The 20,657-nt window shown below is 41.0% G+C and overlaps 1 protein-coding gene across 2 annotated transcripts in view; it reads left to right on the forward strand.

The window, feature by feature from the left end:
* Positions 1-5,776: 5,776 nt before the first annotated feature.
* The window catches only part of RTN3 (reticulon 3), a 66,070-nt gene continuing 51,189 nt past the window's right edge, over positions 5,777-20,657 (forward strand). Inside the window, exon 1 of one of the 2 annotated variants that reach the window (XM_032357113.1) lies at positions 5,777-6,085. In XM_032357113.1, coding sequence (XP_032213004.1) covers positions 5,947-6,085 — 139 coding nt within the window. In that variant the 5' untranslated portion in view covers positions 5,777-5,946. The remainder of the gene's footprint in view (positions 6,086-20,657) is intronic. The other variant, XM_032357114.1, reaches the window with a different exon arrangement.

The raw sequence follows: 20,657 nt of genomic DNA on the forward strand, positions 1-20,657 counted from the left end.
GGAAGAGAGAGGGGCTAAAGGCCAATGTCTTGTCACAATTGCAACACACAGTGTAAGAATTTAAAATTGCACACACATCCCAGAATTCTCCAGTACCCTTCCCTGTCCAACTTCGTTAGACTTCTTACCATCTGACTTGTGTTTTATTTTTATTTATTTGAGGGAGAGAGCACGAGTGGGCGTGCGTTGAGGGGCAGAAGGAAAAGCAGACTCCCCACTGAGAAAGGACCCCCCCCCACAACCGCCCCATGATGCAGTGCTTGATCCCAGGACCCTAGGATCATGATCTGAGCTGAAGGCAGACACTTAACTGACAGAGCCACCCCAGATACCCCAGACTTATGTTTTAAGTAAAACATAATCTTTATGTTTCTCTTCCCACTAGAAGAGGAATTTTGTCTGTTTACTTTCTTTACTGCTATATCCACAGTGCTTCATACAATGCCAAGCAAATAATAGAAACTAATATTTATTGAACGGATGAGTAAAGAGGGGATATGGGACATTTAACACTGCTCACTCACTTTTATTGCTCCCTTAATATACGCCCCTAACTTTTGCTTTCGAACAAAATACCCTGCTCTATTTTAAGGGCTCCAAATAGAGATCCACTGAAATCCATCCTGTTAGGAGGTCACCAGCAAACACGGGCAGACACAAATCTGTCTCAATTAATTTCATCCAAGTCAGTGTGAGCACATCAGCCTTCCCCATACCTTGTAGAAGTTTTTGGGATTTAGAACACAGTCCAAATTATGGATAGATTTTAGGATTAGTCACAGCTTAGAAAGCTACTCCTGTAAACGAGAACTACATTTTGTTGTTAGTGTTGTTTCTTTCTCAACCAGGGTCATCAAAACAGTGGACATTCAAAATGCTAAATATTGATGATACTGATTACAGCCTGTCGTCAGCCATCTTACTCTGGATTGAGTCATCATGTATTATGATCAGAGCCTAAGCTTTCCTTGTGGTTTTCCAGAAGCAGGTGACAATGCAGACATGTTTGAGTGGTTAAGACCACAGTATTCAGGGTCAGACTCACCTGGGCTTTGCATTTTGGCTTCGATACTTACTAGCTGTGCAAAGTCGGGTGATTTATTTAAACTCTTTGAACTTATTACCTATTGCCAAATGATTTGAGTTGTTGTGGGTTAAATGAGATGTAAGTATTTGGCAATTATGACTGATGTATAGTTAGTACTCAAAAACTGGTAATCATATTTCATTCTGGAAAGCCAAAACAAAGTCATAAGTATCCAAAACAATCAAGTATTTATGAAGCACAGAAATAACAAAATTGTTTTCTGCAGTGACATCCACCATGACTCAGGTCCCAAAGCTTTCCAAAAATAGCTTTCCAAAATTGTTATGTGCCAGGCATAGTGCTAGGCAGTATTGCTGATATATACATAAGACATACTCCTGTCCTCCAGAGACTCAGTCTTGTGGGGTAAACAGCCAAGTAAATAATAACTCACTGGGACTGTGCAGGGCCTTAGTTCAGCCTTTTCTACTATCGCCTACTCATAGGATCCATGTTTAAGCAACACTCTGGGGCCTCAGAAGGGACAGATTGGACTACTGACATCCCTGGGCATCATTTAAAAAAAATTTAAAAAGACTATTTTAGGGAGGAGGGGTAGAGGAAGTGGGGAGAGAATCCTTAGCCTCCCTGATAAGCGGAGAGCTCCACGTGGGGACCCTGAGATCCCAGAACCCTGGGATCATGACCTGAGCCTAAATCAAGAGTCAGATGCTTGAGGCTCCTGGGTGGCTCAGTCAGGTAAGCACAGCCTTCGGCTGAGGTCTTGATCTTGGGGTCCTGGGATCAAGCCCATTATCAGGTTCCCCACTCAGCAGAAAGCCTGCTTCTCCCTCTCCTTCTCCCTCTCCCTGCCACTCCCCCTGCTTGTGCTCACGCTCACTCGCTCTCTCTCTGACAAATGAAAAAATGAAATCTTAAAAAAAAAAGAAGTCAGATGCTTAACTGACTGAGCCACCCAGGCAGCCCGACTATTTTCTTTTTATAAACTATGACACCAAGTAAATAGCTCATTCTATACACGGAACAGAAATATATTAAATATTTAATATACAAATATTTAAATGATGCCCCGCTGGGCACCTGGAGTCTTGGGGTCTGTGAGACTAAGTCCTGAGTCAAGTCAGGCTCCGCACTGGGCATGGAGCCTGCTCAAGATTCTCTCCCTCTCTCTTTGCCCCTCCCCTGCCTCTCTCTGAAAAACAAAAAAGAAAGAAAGAAAAGAAAAAATAGTCAATCCAAACTCAGACTGTTATAAAGTTGGAATATCAGGCCCTCAACATGGAGGTAACACACTAAGACTCCAAGACCTACGAACTCCTTCATTATTGTTCTTGTTAACAGCGTGTCTCTCTGCCTCTTCAAAAGGATACTAGAAAAGATCACTAGAATTTACTATTAAGGAAAGGAAGCAACATATCTAACTATGTATAGCATGCTATCATTTCTGTTAAAAAAAGTAAATGAGGGGGCACCTGGGTGGCTCAGTTGGTTAAGTGTCTGCCTTTGGCTCAAGTCATGATCCCAGGGTCCTGGGATTGAGACACGTATGAGGGAGGTGGGCTAGTGTCCCTGCTCAGCAGAGTCTGCTTCTCTCTCTTGTTCTCTCTCAAATAAATAAAATCTTTTTAAAAATTTTTAAGAAAGAGTGAATGAGGATAAAGATTTTTTATATTCACCTTTGCATTTGCCACAAAAAGCTCCTAACGTTACTTACCTATGTGTGTGCAGAGGGGGAGACTAGGAGCTGGAGAGGGGTTAATAACAGAAGAAAACTTCAAGGTATATATACACTCATCTGTGAGTAGAAATTGCTCCACAGAACTGAGAAGTTGCTATGCTCCAGTGAGCACTTTAAAAATCCCATCTGAGCCCTTCCCTACCTGTAAACATTCACTGAATCCCCATTAGCCTTAAAAGGAAGCCTCAAGGGGGACCTGGGTGGCTCGGTGGATTAAGCTGCTGTCTTCAGCTCAGGTCATGATCTCGGGGTCCTGGGATCGAGTCCCACATCGGGCTCTCTGCTCGGCAGGGAGCCTGCTTCTCTCTCTCTCTCTCTCTGCCTACTTGTGATCTCTCTCTCTGTCAAATAAAATCTTTAAAGAAAAAAAAAAAAGGAAGCCTCAAGCAGCAGCTCCTTCTGCCCATGGGTCCTGTCCCCGTGCTTTAATAAAATCACCTTTTTGCACCAAAAAGAAAAAAAAAAAAAAAAAAGAAGCCTCAGTTCCTTAGTGCTCTATTACTGCTTTTCCACACTCTGGCCCCAAGGCATCTTCCCCATTTTCTCTCCCTCTTGTTAGCCCTTGGCTCTAGCCAACCTGGGCTAACCACACCCAAAACACCTTACATGGGGTCATGCTGCAGATCCTCCAGTCACCACAGATGGCTGTGCAGTCTATGTGTAGGTCTAAGGCAGCCCATGGAGGGGAGGGGCAAGAGGGGATCAAATCTAGGCCAAGTTCTGCTAAACAAGCCAGCATTGATTGAAGTGCATCATGGGTTGGGCTGGGAGAAAGGGGTGCTCTTCTGTGACTGGTCTGCCCAGAAGGAGGTCTTATTGTACACTTGCAAAAAAGCAGCCCCTGGCATTTGCTTCATACCATTCTCCTCTGCCTATAGTGGCCCCCTAACATTCCAAACTCCCATCTGACTTCGTGCTCCTTCATAAAACCTCCCCAAGCCACTACAACTCCATAGTGATTCCCTCTCCCTTTAAATTCATACAATTCACTTGCCATCTAAAACAACAACATAGCTTTGTGTTGCTGGGGATTGTTTTGGTTGTTATAATTTTTATTTTTATGTGAGTATGTTCTAAGCCCCAACTAGCTTGTAAGCTCATTGAAGACAGGACAAACATTTTTTGGATTCCTCCAAATTTCCCAGCAGAGTGTCATTCACTCAGCATGTGACCAGTAAACATTTGTGGAACAAACCATACATACAAATAACATCTCAAGCAAGAGTCAGTCTCAGGGAAGTTTACTGGTATAGCAAGAGGGAGCAGGAAGGAAAGGTAGCTTCAGGAATTGGACCTACACAAGGCCTCTGATGTAAAAAATCTTGAGTATGAAAGGACCACCAAGACAACATCAGTGTCTTGATTTTTAGTTCTTTTCTTTGCTTCTAGTTACCATGAAAACAGGTTTCCTTTCCGAGGAGGGTCTTGAGATCCTAGCAATCGCTGTCAGGGCTAGGGAGCAGCACTGTTAATTTCCTTATCCAGCTCCTAATAACACACGTTTTTTAAGCTTTTGCATTTATTAGAATGGGTAGATAACTAGCTTGGTTATCAGATTGCCTTTATTTCTCTTTGTCATCCAAAGGACAGATTGCTGCATTGTCAATGGATGCTGTAAGTGTCAGAGTAAGATATTTGCCACGAAGTTATTTTGGGAAATATCTTCTGTGCCTTTTTTTTTTTTTTCTTCAGAGCCCTGCGATGGCTAGTTTTTTTCCTATCTGAGCTTTATCTGATCTTAAAAACTGTCAAGGGCAGATGTCATCCACTTCCTGTTCTAGAAGATTTCCACTGGTCAGATCGCTTTTTCTCTGGGTTGCTGCCTGGCTCACCACCTCCCCCTTCACTGCATCTCTACAGGTCTGCCAATCTTGGATTTGCCCTTCAGGTCATTGATTGATTGCTGCTTTAGCAATAATAAGGCTTACAGCTTTGATTGTGGTCATTTCCAGTTTATGTTCCCCTTTCTAAAAGAATTAGGCATATTCAGATATTTTAACCAGGTGTATAGAGAAGACTTTCTATTTCACACTCCAACCAAAAACAACAACAACAAAAAAAAACAAAAAACAAAAATGAACAAAATTCAGTATAAGCTAGATATCTGGTTCAACTAAATTCCCTGCTAAGGACTCCATCTAGGCCCTAAATAAAATTCAATTATGTGTATTTTGTGCCATATTCTCAAATTTTAATACCTCATTTACCGTCCTCCATAACTGCAGCCAGGATGTGATCTCTTGGCTTTTCTTTTTCTCAGTGGCTCAGCTATTTTTTCCTTCAAAATATATCTTCTTTACCTGATAGCCTATTTGGAGGAAAGGACAACCTTAAGACCCAAGATGGACCCCTCTCTGGGAACAGAAACAACCTAAGAATATGAAGCAGGTTCTGCGGCTGCATTGCAATGTGACTGGAATGAGTAATAGTTTTTCATTCTGTATAGCATCTTGCTTCACCTACCAAATAGGAAACAGTGCCATCTCTGCCTCAGGGTGATATTACGACACACCCAGAAAAATGCATAAGGCACCCTGCAGAGTGGGCCTATCCACATTATGGTTTTCACTTTCCATTGGCGTCACAGGCAGAAACGCAACAGACAATAGACATCTGCTCTGGAATTTATGGGAAAGACATACTCCAGGTAGTGGAAGCAAAAGAAACTAATATCGTTAAAACACATAATCCGCCGACCCTAAAACATTCACAAAAGACGTGTAAAGAGACACTAACCTGCAGGGCCCCCTCCCACTTTGGCCGCAGTGGTGGGCGGAACTTGGCACTTGGCCACGCCCCTTGCGTCTGGTTCCCGGAGGGGCGCGGCCCAGCCCGGCCTCTCGCGCGGACGCAGCGTGAGGCCAGTTTTGCCCCTCCTTCCCCGCAGGAGCGCGGAGGGACAGTTCTTGCGCTTGCGCCCTGCGTCGCTGGGCGCCTAGGCGCGACCGCCGCCCGCCCGAGAGCCCTTTGTGCGCCTGCGCGCTCGCGCTCCCGCCCTCTCGCTGCGCTCGGCTGAGTCAGTCAGTCTGTTGGAGTCTGTCCTCGGAGCAGCAGGAGCGAAGGGACTTCTGAGAGCCAGCTGCTTGGTTATTTTCTTTCCCCTCCCTCTCTCCCGCCCCGCATCTCTCTTCATCCCTTTCCTGCCCTTGCTCGCGCAGCCATGGCGGAGCCGTCGGCGGCCACTCAATCCCCGTCCGTCTCCTCGTCGTCCTCCGGGGCCGAACCCTCGGCGCCCGGTGGCGGGAGCCCTGGATCCTGCCCCGCCCTGGGGGCGAAGAGCTGCGGCTCCTCCTGTGCGGGTGAGGCGCGCCGGGGGAACCCCGCCCTCGAGGGGGTTGTTTTTGGGGTCGGGGAAGGTAAATCACCCTCGCCTGCTGGAGGCTTCAGCCCCCGGGAACGAGCGTCTGGAAAATGGGCTGAGGGGGAGGGGAAGGTAAGGTGGTGCAGGCGGTGAGGAAATAACGGGGTGTGAGGCAAACAGGTTGGGGGCGGGGAGCTATTCTAGGGAGTGGGCGTTAAAACCGAGGCAGGGCAGGTGGGGAAAAACACCAGTCCGGGGGAGCCGTCCGCTGAACCGGGGTGATTTAGTGGAGGATTAGAGAGATTGAGAGGATTGGGGCAGGTTGGTTGTGGGAGAAAGCACTAGCTACGATTTTGAAGGGATGATGGTGAAAGGGTTGCATTGCAGGTTTGCAGACAGATGTTGACATAATCGGAAATTCATGGTAGTCTTACAAAAAAAAATTTTTTTTCGTTTTCCGTGGGGAGGATAGGAAGTTTGATGGAAACATTGTAGCCGTTTTCTATACTTTTTTATCTGCTTATACTGTTTTTTTTTTTTTTTTTTTTTTTTTTTTTTGTGGCTAGACTCTAAATGTCCGCTTTTCTGAGGCTACGAGGTAAGAGGAGGCGTGATGAGAATAGCTCAGGGAAGATTTGGGAGGGAGCAGCTGATGGTCCAAGATGGATCCGTGGCTGCATCTGCAACACAGCCTGCTCTTCACTGGCGCGGCGTGGGGGTGGGGACAAGCAATCAGTTGCTTATATTCCCGAAGATAATAGAGTCATGCCACGCCATCAACACATTTTGATTTCATGCTCTCTCTGGGCTGGTATTGATCGCAGTGTAACAAAAGGGGGTGTTTAGCGCAGAGAGGGGGGAGGGGGAGAAAAATTAGACAAAGCAGGAGCTGGTTGAACCCCATTCTCCTATCCGTGTGAAAGACTAGGAGCGAAGCTGCAGGCCGCTTTTAGTTTCCATTGTAAACGCGTTAGCCTTCTGGTGGGAGCTGGCTGGCAGCTCCAACTCCCCTCGTGCAGAGATCTGCAGTGCAGATGCCTTCTTGAGGGGGGAAAAAATGCACCATGAGCAGGTGGTGGTTCTTAAAGGAACTCAATCTTTGAAGAAAAGAAAAAAACCTTTTTGTCAAAGTGGGCCATGAGCCTGGGAGAGTACAGATAATTCTGCCTTGTATTTAGTTACCTTAAAGGATTTTGAGGGATTTTAAAATACTTCACTGTCTCCTTTGCCAGAATCTTAGGTTGATGTAAGGAATGTAGAATTTCTCATCTTTGCTTTAAATACATTCTCTAAGTGTTTGGGTTTGGTTTGGTTTGGTTTTTGTTTGTTTGTTTTTTTAAGTAATCATATCCGAGGTGGGGCTCAGACTCACAACCCCAAGATCAAGAGTTGGATGCTCCACCAACTGAGAGCCAGTCAGGCACCCATTTTTCTCTAGGTGTTTTTGAACAGTGGATTTCTACAAAGAAGCTTTGGTACCCTGCTGGATTTTCCACTGTGGTTTTGGCCATTTCAGTAGAAACAGTATCAAAGGAAGCTTCTGCAAGGTCAAGATTAGCTGCCCAGATAAAGGAATGAGGCAGCAAATTTAGAACTCTTGTTCCCTTTAAACCACCAGCGTTTCTCCTCCAAATTTTCATGTTCTGGGCAAAGGTCCAGATGAACAGCAGCTTCCCTATAACTTAGCAACTTGGTGTTTTGGATTTAATCACTTGTCGTTGCTTACTGTTTGGTTGTTGGCCCTTTGGTACACAGCTTTTGATTCTTCCTGATTATAAGTTTTTGGTTCACCTGCAAAATGGATACTGTGTCTTAAATTCTTACCTATTGCAGATGTGTATTAATATTATTTACAAAGCATTAACACAGTTTTGGTGGGCCTCACTTGTCAGGTCACTACTTGAAAACTTTAGCTTAAGATCCTGCAATGTGTAGATGCCATTCATTGGAGAAGCTCTTCTTCCCTGCAGAATATTTTCTCCATACCTCAGGAAATGTCCTAGGCTTCTGCACTATGAAGATAAGTTGAAATTTGTCACTCCACAGTTTAACCTATTTAAAATGGATATTTGAGAATCTACTTGATTGTTTAAAAAATCTGCTAGTGTTGATTCGACCTTCACCTTCACATTCTTTCACCAAGCTCCTCTTGGTTTTAGAGACTTTGAAAAAGTAAAAGAAGTGGTTGCTTGATGTCCTGTAGGAAAAGCTTTGTCTTGATTAACCTGTCCAGTAAAGCTTTTAGAAATACTAGTTCCTACTAAAGGTCATAGGTTATGTGGCACACTCTGGTCTAGTGCCTCAGGTACTGGCACAGGAGCATTGTAATATGCTTAAGAAGGAAGTTAAGGTCCAGAATTGGCTTTCCAGATTTCTACCTTAGAAGAATATAAAAAAGATCTCAAAGGCAGAAAAATGGAGATTACGGTAAAAGATTTAAATATTTGGTGTACTTTTCAGGAGGAGAATTGCCTTTATTAGACGTCATGTATAGGTACATGTCTGTTGTGTGGACTTTAAAGTTGAATCTTTTTTTTTTTTTTTAAGATTTTATTTATTTATTTGACAGAGATCACAAGGAGGCAGAGAGTCAGGCAGAGAAAGAGGAGGAAGCAGGCTCCCTGCTGGGCAGAGAGCCCGATGTGATGCGGGGCTTGATCCCAGGACCCTGAGACCATGACCTGAGCTAAAGGCAGAGGCTTAACTCACTGAGCCACCCAGGTGCCCCTAAAGTTGAATCTTTATAGCATTCGAAATTCTGTAACTTGCCAGAGACTGTTCTTTATTATTGCTGTGAAAATCATGATGCCAGAATAAAGCTGCATTTCTTTTTTCTATTCATGGAAATTAACTCAAAGCTAGAACAGCTTGGACAATTTTAAGAAAAAAGGTTTTTGTTTTAAATACTTATTTTCCTTACTCATGAAATTTAGTTGTTCTATGTAGTTTTTATGGCACCATTGCACATTTGTCCTATTATGTCAATCAAATATGAGTATGTAATTTGCATTTTCCGTCTTAACCCTTAGACATCTACGTTCAGCACTGACATTAGCTGCATTTTATTCACGTCAGATTTTCAGTGGCAGTATAACATTGGTGATTTGAGCTTCAGAGGCACAAAATTTCAAGCCTAATTCTGTTCTAATAATTGTGCATATTATGAGTCTTTGCAATATGACTTAGGCAAATTTACTTTGTGCCCTAGAATCTGAACTCTTACTAAGTAAAAATACCTAATATTTGATACATCTGTTTGCAGGTTGCAAACTGTTTGCACATACATACAAAATAGCAATTGAATTATAAGCAAGAAATCATAATCTTCATGATGATGTAAGATCTGAGATGAAGTAAGATTTGATAGGACTTCTTTTTAAAACTGAATCTGTTTCGGGTGCCTGGGTGGCTTAGTTGGTTAGGCTACTGCCTTCGGCTCAGGTCATGATCCTGGAGTCCTGGGACGGAGTCCTGCATCACTCTCTCTGCTCCACAGGGAGTCTGCTTCTCCCTCTGACCCTCCCCTTCTCTTGCTCTCTCTCTCATTCTCTCTCTCAAATAATAAAATCTTTAAAAATAAATAAATAAAAGTGAATCTGTTTCAGCTTTTGACCTTTCATATTAATGTCGTAAAGCTACCACCCCTTTCATTCACCTTGTCTGTTAGAAGGGAAGTGGAAGACAGCCGCAGCGTTTTGTAGATAGCTTGACATGACACCAACATGCTTAAGTATTGAAGCGCCTGGCTGGCTCAGTCGAAAAAGCACGTGACTCTTGATCTCAGGGTGGTGAATTCGAGCACTACGTGGGGTGTAGAGATTATTTAATAGCTTTAAAAAATATATGCTTAAGTATTGTTTGCGGCATTCTGACCATAAGTTTAGTTCTGATGCACTATGAACCTATTGTCACTGGAGGCAAGAGTACAGAAGACAGCAAGAATGGTCATGTCGATATGGTTTACATTTGCCTGTTGAGTTGGGTGAGTTTTTATTTGCCAGGAATAAAAGGTTTCTTTTAAAGCTTTTTTCCTCTTACAGTCACATTCACAAATAATTTAACCACTCTGATGAAACAAACCAGTCTCATACATTTGACAGGTGTACCTTAACCCTAAATTGAAATCTCTAGAGGATTGTTCATTAAATTGCTGGTAAGTGTATCATGTTTTTAATTTTTATGATTTTAGAGATGGTCTGAAAACAAAATAAAATAAATATCATTGCTTTTATTTTGTTCTATGGCAAGGAAATTACGTGTTTGTCCTAACACAGGACTCACTATTGTTTTGGTGGGGGAAGGTCGATTCCTGTTCATGTTTCAAGCGCTTGTCAATGAAGTTTGGTAGTGAAGGAATTGGTGACATGTCACTGAAGTTTAGGGAAAGTTAAAGTTTCCAGTTTTGTTTGAGATTGTTTGTTGTGTAGAAAAGCACTTCTCTTTAGTAGTAATCCTGGAATTTATGGTTTTTGTAATTCCAAGTGGAATTATAAAGGCTCCAAATAAATGAATAACTATGCATATTGTATGTACTTAGCTTATAGTTTGTGTTTGACTTTATTGTTAATGATGAATTTATAAGTACCTCCTAAACTGTATAAACTTGTGAAAAATATATAAATTTTGTAATAAAACTTTGCAGATAAAAATTACCAAGTTGGCTTTATGTTCCTATAATTATCTCATTCAGAAGTTGCCCCGGAAACTGATTTAACCTTTTATTCAGTTCACTCATAACAGCTGTTAACTCTAGAATTATTTTTGGTCATTGGGTATGCTAAAGATGTTTTGAAAAATTGTGTATGCTAGGTAATTTTAGCTATAATCAGTTTGGCTTGTTGAAGTCTTCTGCTGCATTTCCATGATGTATATAAGACATGTTACTCTGTGATGCTGCAATTTCTCAGACAGAATCCCTTTAAATAGGATTTGTGTTTTTATTTTGTTAGGAAGGAGTATGGTATAATTGTCAATAGGTAGCCCTCTCATTTTTTTTAAATTTCAAAGAAATATACTTCCCTATTTTCTCCAACTGTTTTATTTCTCCCTGTAACCACGTTGTCATGACCAGGAGAAGTGTGATCTTTCTGACACGTTCCTCATTGGCTACTTGCCCTTAGAATGTATTTAAGGGTATTTGGGGAACATTTTTTAAGCAAAACCGATACGGATCCCCTTTTGTCTTGTTACCTGAAGGCATTTCAACAGTGAGGAAAAGTGTCTTCATTTTATATAGGAAGTAAAATATTTGGTTTTTATGTCTTACATTTATTTGTGTACTGCTTTATGGTTTAAGTTTTGCCCGTACATTAACTTAATAAATGTTTGAACATACAGTAAAGCTTTTTGGAAGATAGGCAAACAAAACAGATCATCTAGATCTCTAGAGGCTGTATTTAATAGGAGAAAGCCTTATGTTATGTTAATCTGTGACATACGCAGTGATATAAGCCTCATTTTACAGATGAGGAATCAGGCTCAGAGAGATTAAGTTACATGTCTAAAGGTTTGTTGCTCTAACATTGAAGGTAGGATAAAACTAAGAGATTGAGGGCCCAATTCAGTTCTCTTTCAAATGATACTCACTGCCTGTCTTTAACATTTGAAACAACATGTGCTAAAAATCATCCAGTCACCCTCTTTACTTCAGTTTCTGGTTGAAGTTAAAATTTTGATTTCTGGTCCCGTGCTTCCTAAGCCAGCTGCCTTTTTGCTCCACTTGTCTACAGAATCTTCTCTTGTCACCTTCACTAGTTATTTTCCACATTGTTAAATCGGAAGGCTCTCAGACCGCAGCCTAAGTGCCCTATCAGCAGCTTTTGGTAAAATTGATCACTTGCTTCCTCATTGAAATACCTTTCTCATTGGTCTTCCATGACACCACATATGCTCATCGGCTGCTCCTGTATCCTTTGATGGTTTTTCTTCTTTTTTTAAATTTAAGATAGAGTTCACATAACCTAAAAAGCACCAGCCACTTTATAAAGTGGCTTTTTGTATATATACAAGGTTGTGCAACGATTGCCGTTGTCTAGTTCCAGAACATTTTCATCCCTCCCAAAAGAAACTCTATACCTGTGGCAATCACTCTCCATTCCTTGGCAACCACTAATCTTTCTGACACTGTGGATTTTCATAATATTGGTCTTTCATATTGCTAATTCTTTTCTTGTCTTGTCTTGTAACATGTATAGTACTCCAGGACTCAATTCTCAGAACTTTTCTCTTTGCACTGATCTCATTTATGATATCCATCTTGTGGTTTGAAATACCATCTGTAAAGTGGTGACTTCTAAATCTTTATCTTCAGTCTTCATGTCTGATGGACATCTCAAACTGACTGTGTCTAGACCTGAACTCCTGATCTTTCCTTGTATAAATCTGTTCTCACAGTCTTCTGCATCTCAGTAAGTGGTCATTCGTCATCCATCTTTTGCCCAAATCAGAAATCTTGAAGTCACCCTTGACTCCACTCTTCCCTTCACACAGTATCAGCAAATCCTACCGATTCTACCTTCAGAATCTATCTAGTGTCTAACCATTTTTCTCCACCTTCATTGTTATCACCCTGGCCCAGGCTGCTATCCTGGCTCTCCTGGATTATTGTGCTTCTTCCCAACTGTTCTTCAGATTTTATCCCTTGCCTCTTTTCAGTCTGCTTTCCGTACAACAGCTGGTGTAAACCTGCGAAAAAATAAGTCCAATCATGTCACTTATAGGCAAATGCTCCAGTAGCTTTCGATCACATCACAGTCAGTGCCACAGCCCTTAGAGGGCTGTTGAAGCCTTATGATATCTGGCCTCAACCTCCCTCTTACTCACCCAGCTTTATATACTGGCTCCCTTGCTCTTTTTCACATCAGGAATACTCCTCTACCTCAGAGTCTTATTTGCTGTTCTCTCTGCTTAGAATGTTCTTCCCCATATATCCTCCTCACAGCTTTTCTCTCCCTCACCTTTCTTAAGTCTTTGACTACCTTATGTAAATTGCACACAAAAAAATACCTTATAGGCCTCCTCTGCTTTATTTTTCTTACCATCTGTCATATTATTCTTCTGTTTACATATATATGGTATATAATCTGACTTACTTTATTGTCTGTCTTCGACATTAGATACAAGTTCCACCAGAGCAGGGGTTTTTGCTGTTTTATTCACTGCTCTATTTCTAGTGTCTGAGCAGGACCAGGCTCTCAGATATCTTTGAATGAGCAACTAGTCATTTTTGTTCAGCTCCTAAAATTACAGGTATTCAGTAAATATGGAATGAATGGAGAAATTCTATACCCAGAAGAACATGCATATAAGCAAAGTATTGCATAGGCTTTCACAAGGTCCATAGTTCATGGACTGCTATGAAATTGTTCGTGGAGCACACGTTAAGAATGTTTGGTTTTTGAAAATTGGAATACGAGTTTTGCAAAAACTTAATCCCTGTGGAAATTGACATATCCATGAGAGTATTTATGTAAGCCCATAAAACTATATCTGTAATAAATATATCTTGTGTTTAAGATTGGTTTCTTTTATTACTCTCTTTACCTCTGGACTCATGGTATTTTTCACTAATGGCTTTAATCCACAGAAGTTTCTTTTCATAACCACTTGAATGCCAAGTTTTGGAATGTTATGAAGAGACTCCATTTCCAATACTCAGTGGTAGGCTAGTCTGATGTGTCAGAATTAGTAAGTTTAGGGACTCCTGGGTAGTTCAGTGGGTTAAGCCTCTGCCTTCGGCTTAGGTCATGATCTCAGGGTCCTGAGATCGTGCCCCACATTAGGCACTCTGCTCAGCAGGGAACCTGCTTCCCCCATTCCTCTGCCTGCTTTTCTGCCTACTTATGATATCTCTCTCTCTCTCAAATAAATAAATCTTTAAAAAAAAGGATTGAATATGTTTAATTTTTTTAATTTTAATTTTTTAATTTTAATTTTTTTTACTCCTTTTTTTTTAAATTGTTGGGTGTCTGGGTTGAGGCACCTCAACATTTGGTTGAGCATCCTACTCTTTTTTTTTTTTTTTTTTTTAAGATTTATTTATTTATTTGACAGAGATCACAAGTAGGCAAAGAGGCAAGCAGAGAGAGAGAGAGGAGGAAGCAGGTTCCCTGCCGAGCAGAGAGCCCAATGCAGATCTCGATCCCAGGACCCTGAGATCATGAACGGAGCCGAAGGCAGAGGCTTAACCCACTGAGCCACCCAGGTGCCCCTAATTTTTGTTTTACTCCTAACAAAATCTGAAGTTTTGATTCAGTGCATTGATCTTGAACATTATTTGGAAAAGGGTAAGACATTTCCAAAAGTACATGTAGTGTTTTAGAAGTTGGGTCATTGAGGGGCTCCTGGGTGGCTCAGTCAGTTGAGCAGTCGGTGGTTGGCTCAGGTCATGATCCCAGGCGGCCTAGGATTGAGCAGCTTCAAGCTTCCTGCTCAGTAGGAAACCTGCTTATCCCTCTCCTCCCCTCTCGTGCTTTCTGTTGCTATCTCTGTCTCTCTCAAATAAATAAATAAAATCTTTAAAAAAAAAAAAAAAGAAAAGAAAGAAAGCCTAACAGAAATAAATAAAATGGACTGTGTAAGTAAGAAATTGGTCACAAGTATTTGAATGACACAGATTCTTTTTTTTTTTTTTTTTTTTTAATTTTATTTATTTGAGAGAGAGCATGAGAGGTCGGGAGGATCAGAGGGAGAAGCAGACTCCCTGCAGAGCAGGGAGCCCCATGCAGGACTTGATCCTGGGACTCCAGGATCATGACCTGAACCGAAAGCAGTCACTTAACCAACTGAGCCACGCAGGTGCCCCTCTGTTAGACTTTCTAATTGTGTTTCTTTTGCACCAAGAATTCTGCTTGTTCTTCCTCTTGGACTGCATACACATTTACTCCATAAATGTACAAAGAAAGCCTTTCAACTTTGAGATGCACAAGAGTTAAAGTGGAAGGTGCTTAGTGACTTGCATCTAGAGAACACAGTGTGGAAGGACAGTGGAGCAGTACTGCCTGGAGAAACCAGGCAAACCTTCTCAGCCAGGGGATCAAGGTTAACATCTTCAGTGATAAGTCATATTGATAGCATGTACCCTTGATCTGTTATGACAAGGATGCCCTTTACCTAAGTGGTAATCTTCTCTAAAACTCCATTCTGACCATGAGACAAACTCAAATTGAGGGACATTCTGACCAGTATTCTCCGTATATCTGACCAATACTCCTCAAAATTACCAAGATCACTAAAAGCAAGGAAAGTCTAAGAAATTGTCATAGTCCAAAAGAGGCTAAGGAGACATAGTGACAAAAACGAGGTATGGTATCCTGAATGGGATTTGGGGGCAGAAAAAAGGCATTAGGAAAAATCAATGAAATAAAAATAAACTGTGGAGTTTACTTATTAGTGATGTGTCAGTGTTGATTAAATATGACAAATGTACTGCCGTATTAGTGTAATTTGTTAACAGTGGGAGAAACTGAGTGCTTTATATAAAGTAATACTCTACTACATCTGGGCCTTTTCCATAAATCTAAAATTATTCTAAAAGTAAAAGCTTCATTATTTTTTAAAGAAAGCCTTAATCATGAAAAAGAACTGCTTTGGACAGGACACCTGGGTGGCTCAGTTCGTTGAGCTGCTGCCTTCGGCTCAGGTCATAATCCCGGCGTCCTGGGATCGAGTCCTATATTGGGCTCCTTGCTCAGTGGGAGCCTGCTTCTCCGTCTGCCTCTGCCTGCCACTCTGTCTGCCTGTGCTCACTCTGACAAATAAATAAATAAAATCTTTTTAAAAAGAAAAAAAAACCTGCTTTGGCTAAGGCAAGGAGGTCCACTTTCATCACTAATATTCAGTAATACAGTGGAGGTCCTAACAATTTAAAGGAAGAAAATATATATAGATAAAGGAAAAAATGGTATAAAGTTTGGGGGTAAGAGTTGGTCTGCCTATCCCTGCAATTCTGGTAGGACAGTGGGTATGAATTGGCTCAGTGAAGCAGCTTCTACGGAAATGATGAGTTGCCATCAGGAATTGTGGTCTTGAGAGAGTGGAAATACCCTTTTCAGAGAGCCTAGGTCTATAGACAGACAAAAACTGTAACCCAAATCTTAGTTTTTTGGGTTGTTTTTGTTTGTTTGTTTGTTTGTTTGTTTGTTTTCTTTTGAGAGTAAGCAAGGGAGAGCACAAGCGGCAGGGTTAAGCAGAGGGAGAGGAAGAAGCAGGCTGCCTGCTGAGCCAGGAGTTAGATGGGGCTCCATCCCAGGACCATGACTTGAGTCAAGGCAGATACTTAACTAACTAAGCCACCCAGCGGCCCCATGACAAAAATCTTTTAAAGGTAGAAAGAAAAGATGTTTGAAAGAGCTAATGAATTTCTAATTTTCATTGTATTAATCTTAGATAAAATTTCAGACACTACTTTTCCTTATGTATTGGAAGATGCTTTAATAATCTGTGGAAACTAACAAAAAGGCAGACATTTTGAGGTTAAATATGGAAGTCATTCATTGAAGTTGTTCCTAAAAGTCACCTTGCTGCTTTTCTAAAAATACAGTTTGTGTTCTGTTGGTGTTAAAGGGCAGTTTTCACCAAAATGAACAGTTCCTTGGAACAATGTTTTTACTGGGGGTTAGAAAACTCAAACAGATTTATTTATTTATTTATTTATTTTTTAAAGATTTTATTTATTTGACAGACAAAGATCACAAGTAGGCAGAGAGGCAGGCAGAGAGAGAGAAGGAAGCCGGCTCTCTGCAGAGCAGAGAGCCCAATGCGGGGCTCGATCCCAGGACCTTGGAACCATGACCCGAGCTGAAGGCAGAGGCTTTAACCCACTGAGCCACCCAGGCGCCCCCAGATTTATTTGGTTTATTTTCCCCCCATCTCAGTCAAAACTGGAGTCTCATGTCCAGTGCAACACTCCTCTCTTTCTCTCCCCCTAACAATATCTAGCACAGGCTTGACCCAAATTTGAAAACCTACACCAGTGTGCCATTTGGTCTTTTTCCTCCTGTTTTCCACTTCTTACCCACTCCATATGCTGCTGGAGAGAAGGGTTAAGAGGTAAGGGGACAAGGTCTTATCTTACTGGTCTGATGGAGTTTTAAAATATAAACTAGTGAATTTTTAGGTCAGTAGCATACGCATGTCAGATCAGCAATATCAGGACAGGTGATGTGACTGGTGGATAGGATCATAGAGAAAGAAAGCCACAGATTTTCAAGAAAAGTGCAGGTTTAAGTACTGATAAAAGCTTCAGGTTTGTGTGTGTGTGTGTGTTTTAAATCTTAAATGAGTTTTGTAAGGATTTCATTTAATATGTATATAAATACTTAGGTTAGTGTCTATCACAGATATTCAGGACTCAGTAAATGGAAGGACCTGTTTTCAAAGAGGCAGGATTTTGGGGGGTAGTTTTGACGGTTTGTTGCAGATTGAAGTCTTAGTACAATTTGAAAATCTAGTGGTGTGAACACTGAAAAGATAATTTACTCAAGTTTTATTGAAAGACCTGGTAAGATATCCCATTTTAGGTGTCCTTTTTCTTCTCTAAGGTTGCTAATATGTTCCTTGAAGAAGGGAATAGATATGTATTAGGGATTTATCTTTTTTTTTTTTTTTTTTTTAAGATTTTGTTTGTTTATTTGACAGCACGAGCACAAGCAGGGGGAGCAGAAGAAGGAGAAGCAGGTTCCCTGCTGAGCAAGGAGCCTGATGTGGGACTCGATCCCAGGATCCTGGGATCATGACCCAAGCTGAAAGCAGAGGCTAACTGACTGAGCCACCCAGGTGTCCCAGGAATTTATAATTTTTAAAAAAAATATCTATTTATTTATTTATTTCACAGATCACAAGTAGACAGAGGCAGGCAGAGAGAGGTGGGGGGAGCAGGGTCCCTGCTGAGTAGAGAGCTCTATGCAGGGCTTGATCCCAGGACTCTGCAATCATGATCTGAGCTGAAGGCAGAGACTTAACCCACTGAACCACCCAGGCACCCCAGAATTTATAATTCTTGAAAAATGTATGTCCATAGCAAAATTCAGGAAAATTAAAAATACAAAGAAAATTAAAAATCAGTGAGTAGTACCACCCAGTTAACATTTTCGTGTCTATTGATAAACTTTTTTGAAATAAGAATATGTGTTCATTCTTTTCAAAATCTCAAACACAGAAGAAAATACACTTTTTAAAATTTTCATAATCACTCTACTCAGTGAATATCATTTACTTTTTTTTCTTACATGAATTTGTATTTTTTACCAAAATGGGGTCATGTTGTTGAAATTTTTCAGTGTTCTTTATTCAGTGTGCTATCAACATCATTTAGTGTCGGTAAATTCCTGTCTACAGCAGTTTTTAATGAATGGTGTACCATTGTATGGATATATTGAAATTTATTTAACCAGTCTCAGACCTTTTACTAAGTCTACTAAACAAAAAACTGATGCCAAGACTATACAGTAGCTTTTCTAAGTCTTTTTTTTTTTTTTTTAAGATTTTATTTATTTATTTGACAGAGAGAGATCACAAGTAGGCAGAGAGTTAGGCAGAGAGAGAAGGGGAAGCAGGCTCCCCGCTGAGCAGAGAGCCCGATGCTGGGCTCGATCCTAGGACACTGAGATCACGACCTGAGCCAAAGGCAGGGGCTATACAGTAGCTTTTCAATTAAGTCTAGGGCTCTACCTGCTGCCGTAGTTCTTTTTAAAACACATGTGATATTATCAGTCCCTTACCTTAAAATTCTCAGTGATTCCTTATCCCATATAGGATATAATCCAGATTTCATAACATGACATTAGAGTCATTTAGAATTTGGCCAGTTATTCCTTCTTTCCAGAATGCCTTCCTCTGCCATGGTCACTTGACCATGAAGACCAAGTTTACCATCTCTTCTGCAGTGTACCCTAGTGACCTGACTTCACAGCAGTCCCACAACTCAGCAGTTTTCCTGGTTTGTATTTCTCTTTCAGTTACTTGTGGGCTTAGCTGTCATCTTGGTATTCCAGTGCGGATACAATGCTTGGACCCGCAAATGGTTACTGTTGTTACTGAATGATAATGTTTGATTTAAGTAATAGCATATGAGAATTAAGATCACCTTTTTTTTTTTTTTTAAGATTTTATTTGACAGAGTGAGACAGGGAGAGAGAGGGAACACAAGCAGTGGGAGGGGGAGAAGCAGGCCTCCTGCTGAGCAGGAAGCCCTATGCGGGGCATGATCCCGGGACCCCAGGACCATGACCCCAGTCAAAGGCAGTCGCTTAATGACTGAGCCACCCAGGCACCCCTAGATTACCATTCTTGAGATTAGTTTCCTATGGCATAAATACGGAATATGAATACAGTATGGTTTTGTAAGTTAGAAGATCTCATGCAATATTGTCAGAAACTGTCACTGGTTATCTGTGTTTTGTATTAGAATAGATGCTATGTATAAGAATTTTTATGTTGAAATTTTCCGTTATGAGGGGGTGTTAGGTGGAGGTGGATAGTCAAGTTTGTAGGATCCTTTTTGGCTGTGGGCTAAACTTACTAGCATTTTTTTTTTAGGTTTATTCAGACTTAAACTCATCATCTGGGAGAGATTTAATGTTGAAGGTAAATATAGGGATGAACCCATCCGGAAACACTGAAGAAACAGAGGAACACTTGCTTTAGAAAAGGAAAGGAGAAAAAGAAAGAAAGAAAGAAAAGGAAAGGAGAATGGGGCACCTGGCTGGTTCAGAGTATGCGACCCTTGATCCCAGGAGGAGAGATTGAGCCCCACGTTGGGTGTAGAGATTACTAAAAGCAAACAAGACAAAAACAACCAAAAAGAACGATTTTTCATTTGTGGTGGTAAATGAGATGCTTCAGCTTAATATAATTAAAAAGCAATGAATTTTAAAATTCTGGTCCTGAGTTATTGAATTGTGCCTGTGCTCCACTAAGCTCTCCATTGCTGTGCCTGTGCTCCGTTATTTCACGAAATAAATTCGTACTTATTGATGCAAGTTATAGCCCAGTCCTTTAAAGTAATCAACCTCCCTATTTTGAATATTTGTGAAAGCATTTATAATTGCAAGGAAAAAGGAGTAAAGGCCAGTATATTTAGGGACACTTTGTAGGGGGGCTGCTTTTCACATTCTATTTTTATTAATTTTTTTCCATTTTTGATGAAAAGGTAATGTATATGCTTTGTAATGTATACAGCCAAAGGTTGTAGTGAAAAGCAGATCTCCCCCACTTCAGACCTCAAAGTCCCTCTTGTTAGCAGCCGGGGTGGGGGAGGCACATGTTGTACACTTCAATGCTTTGCTTTTTAATTTCTTCAACTATATCAACATACATAGCTGTTCTTTACTCTTTCTCGCAGCAGCTTTTCGTAGCGTACTTTTTCAAACAATATTCCTTTGTTTGGATGTAACTGGTCTCCTATTGGTGGTCACTTAGAGTATTCCTAATACTTGTAACCAGTGCTGTTACGAATATTCCCATATACATGTGTTTGAATTCTATGCTAATATTGTAGGTTAAATTCCTTGAGGTGTAACCGGCCAAATTAAAAGGGTGACTATTTTTGGTGGGGACAGTACATGCATTTA

The sequence above is a fragment of the Mustela erminea genome, chromosome 9, assembly GCF_009829155.1.
Source record: "Mustela erminea isolate mMusErm1 chromosome 9, mMusErm1.Pri, whole genome shotgun sequence".
Classification (NCBI taxonomy): domain Eukaryota; kingdom Metazoa; phylum Chordata; class Mammalia; order Carnivora; family Mustelidae; genus Mustela; species Mustela erminea.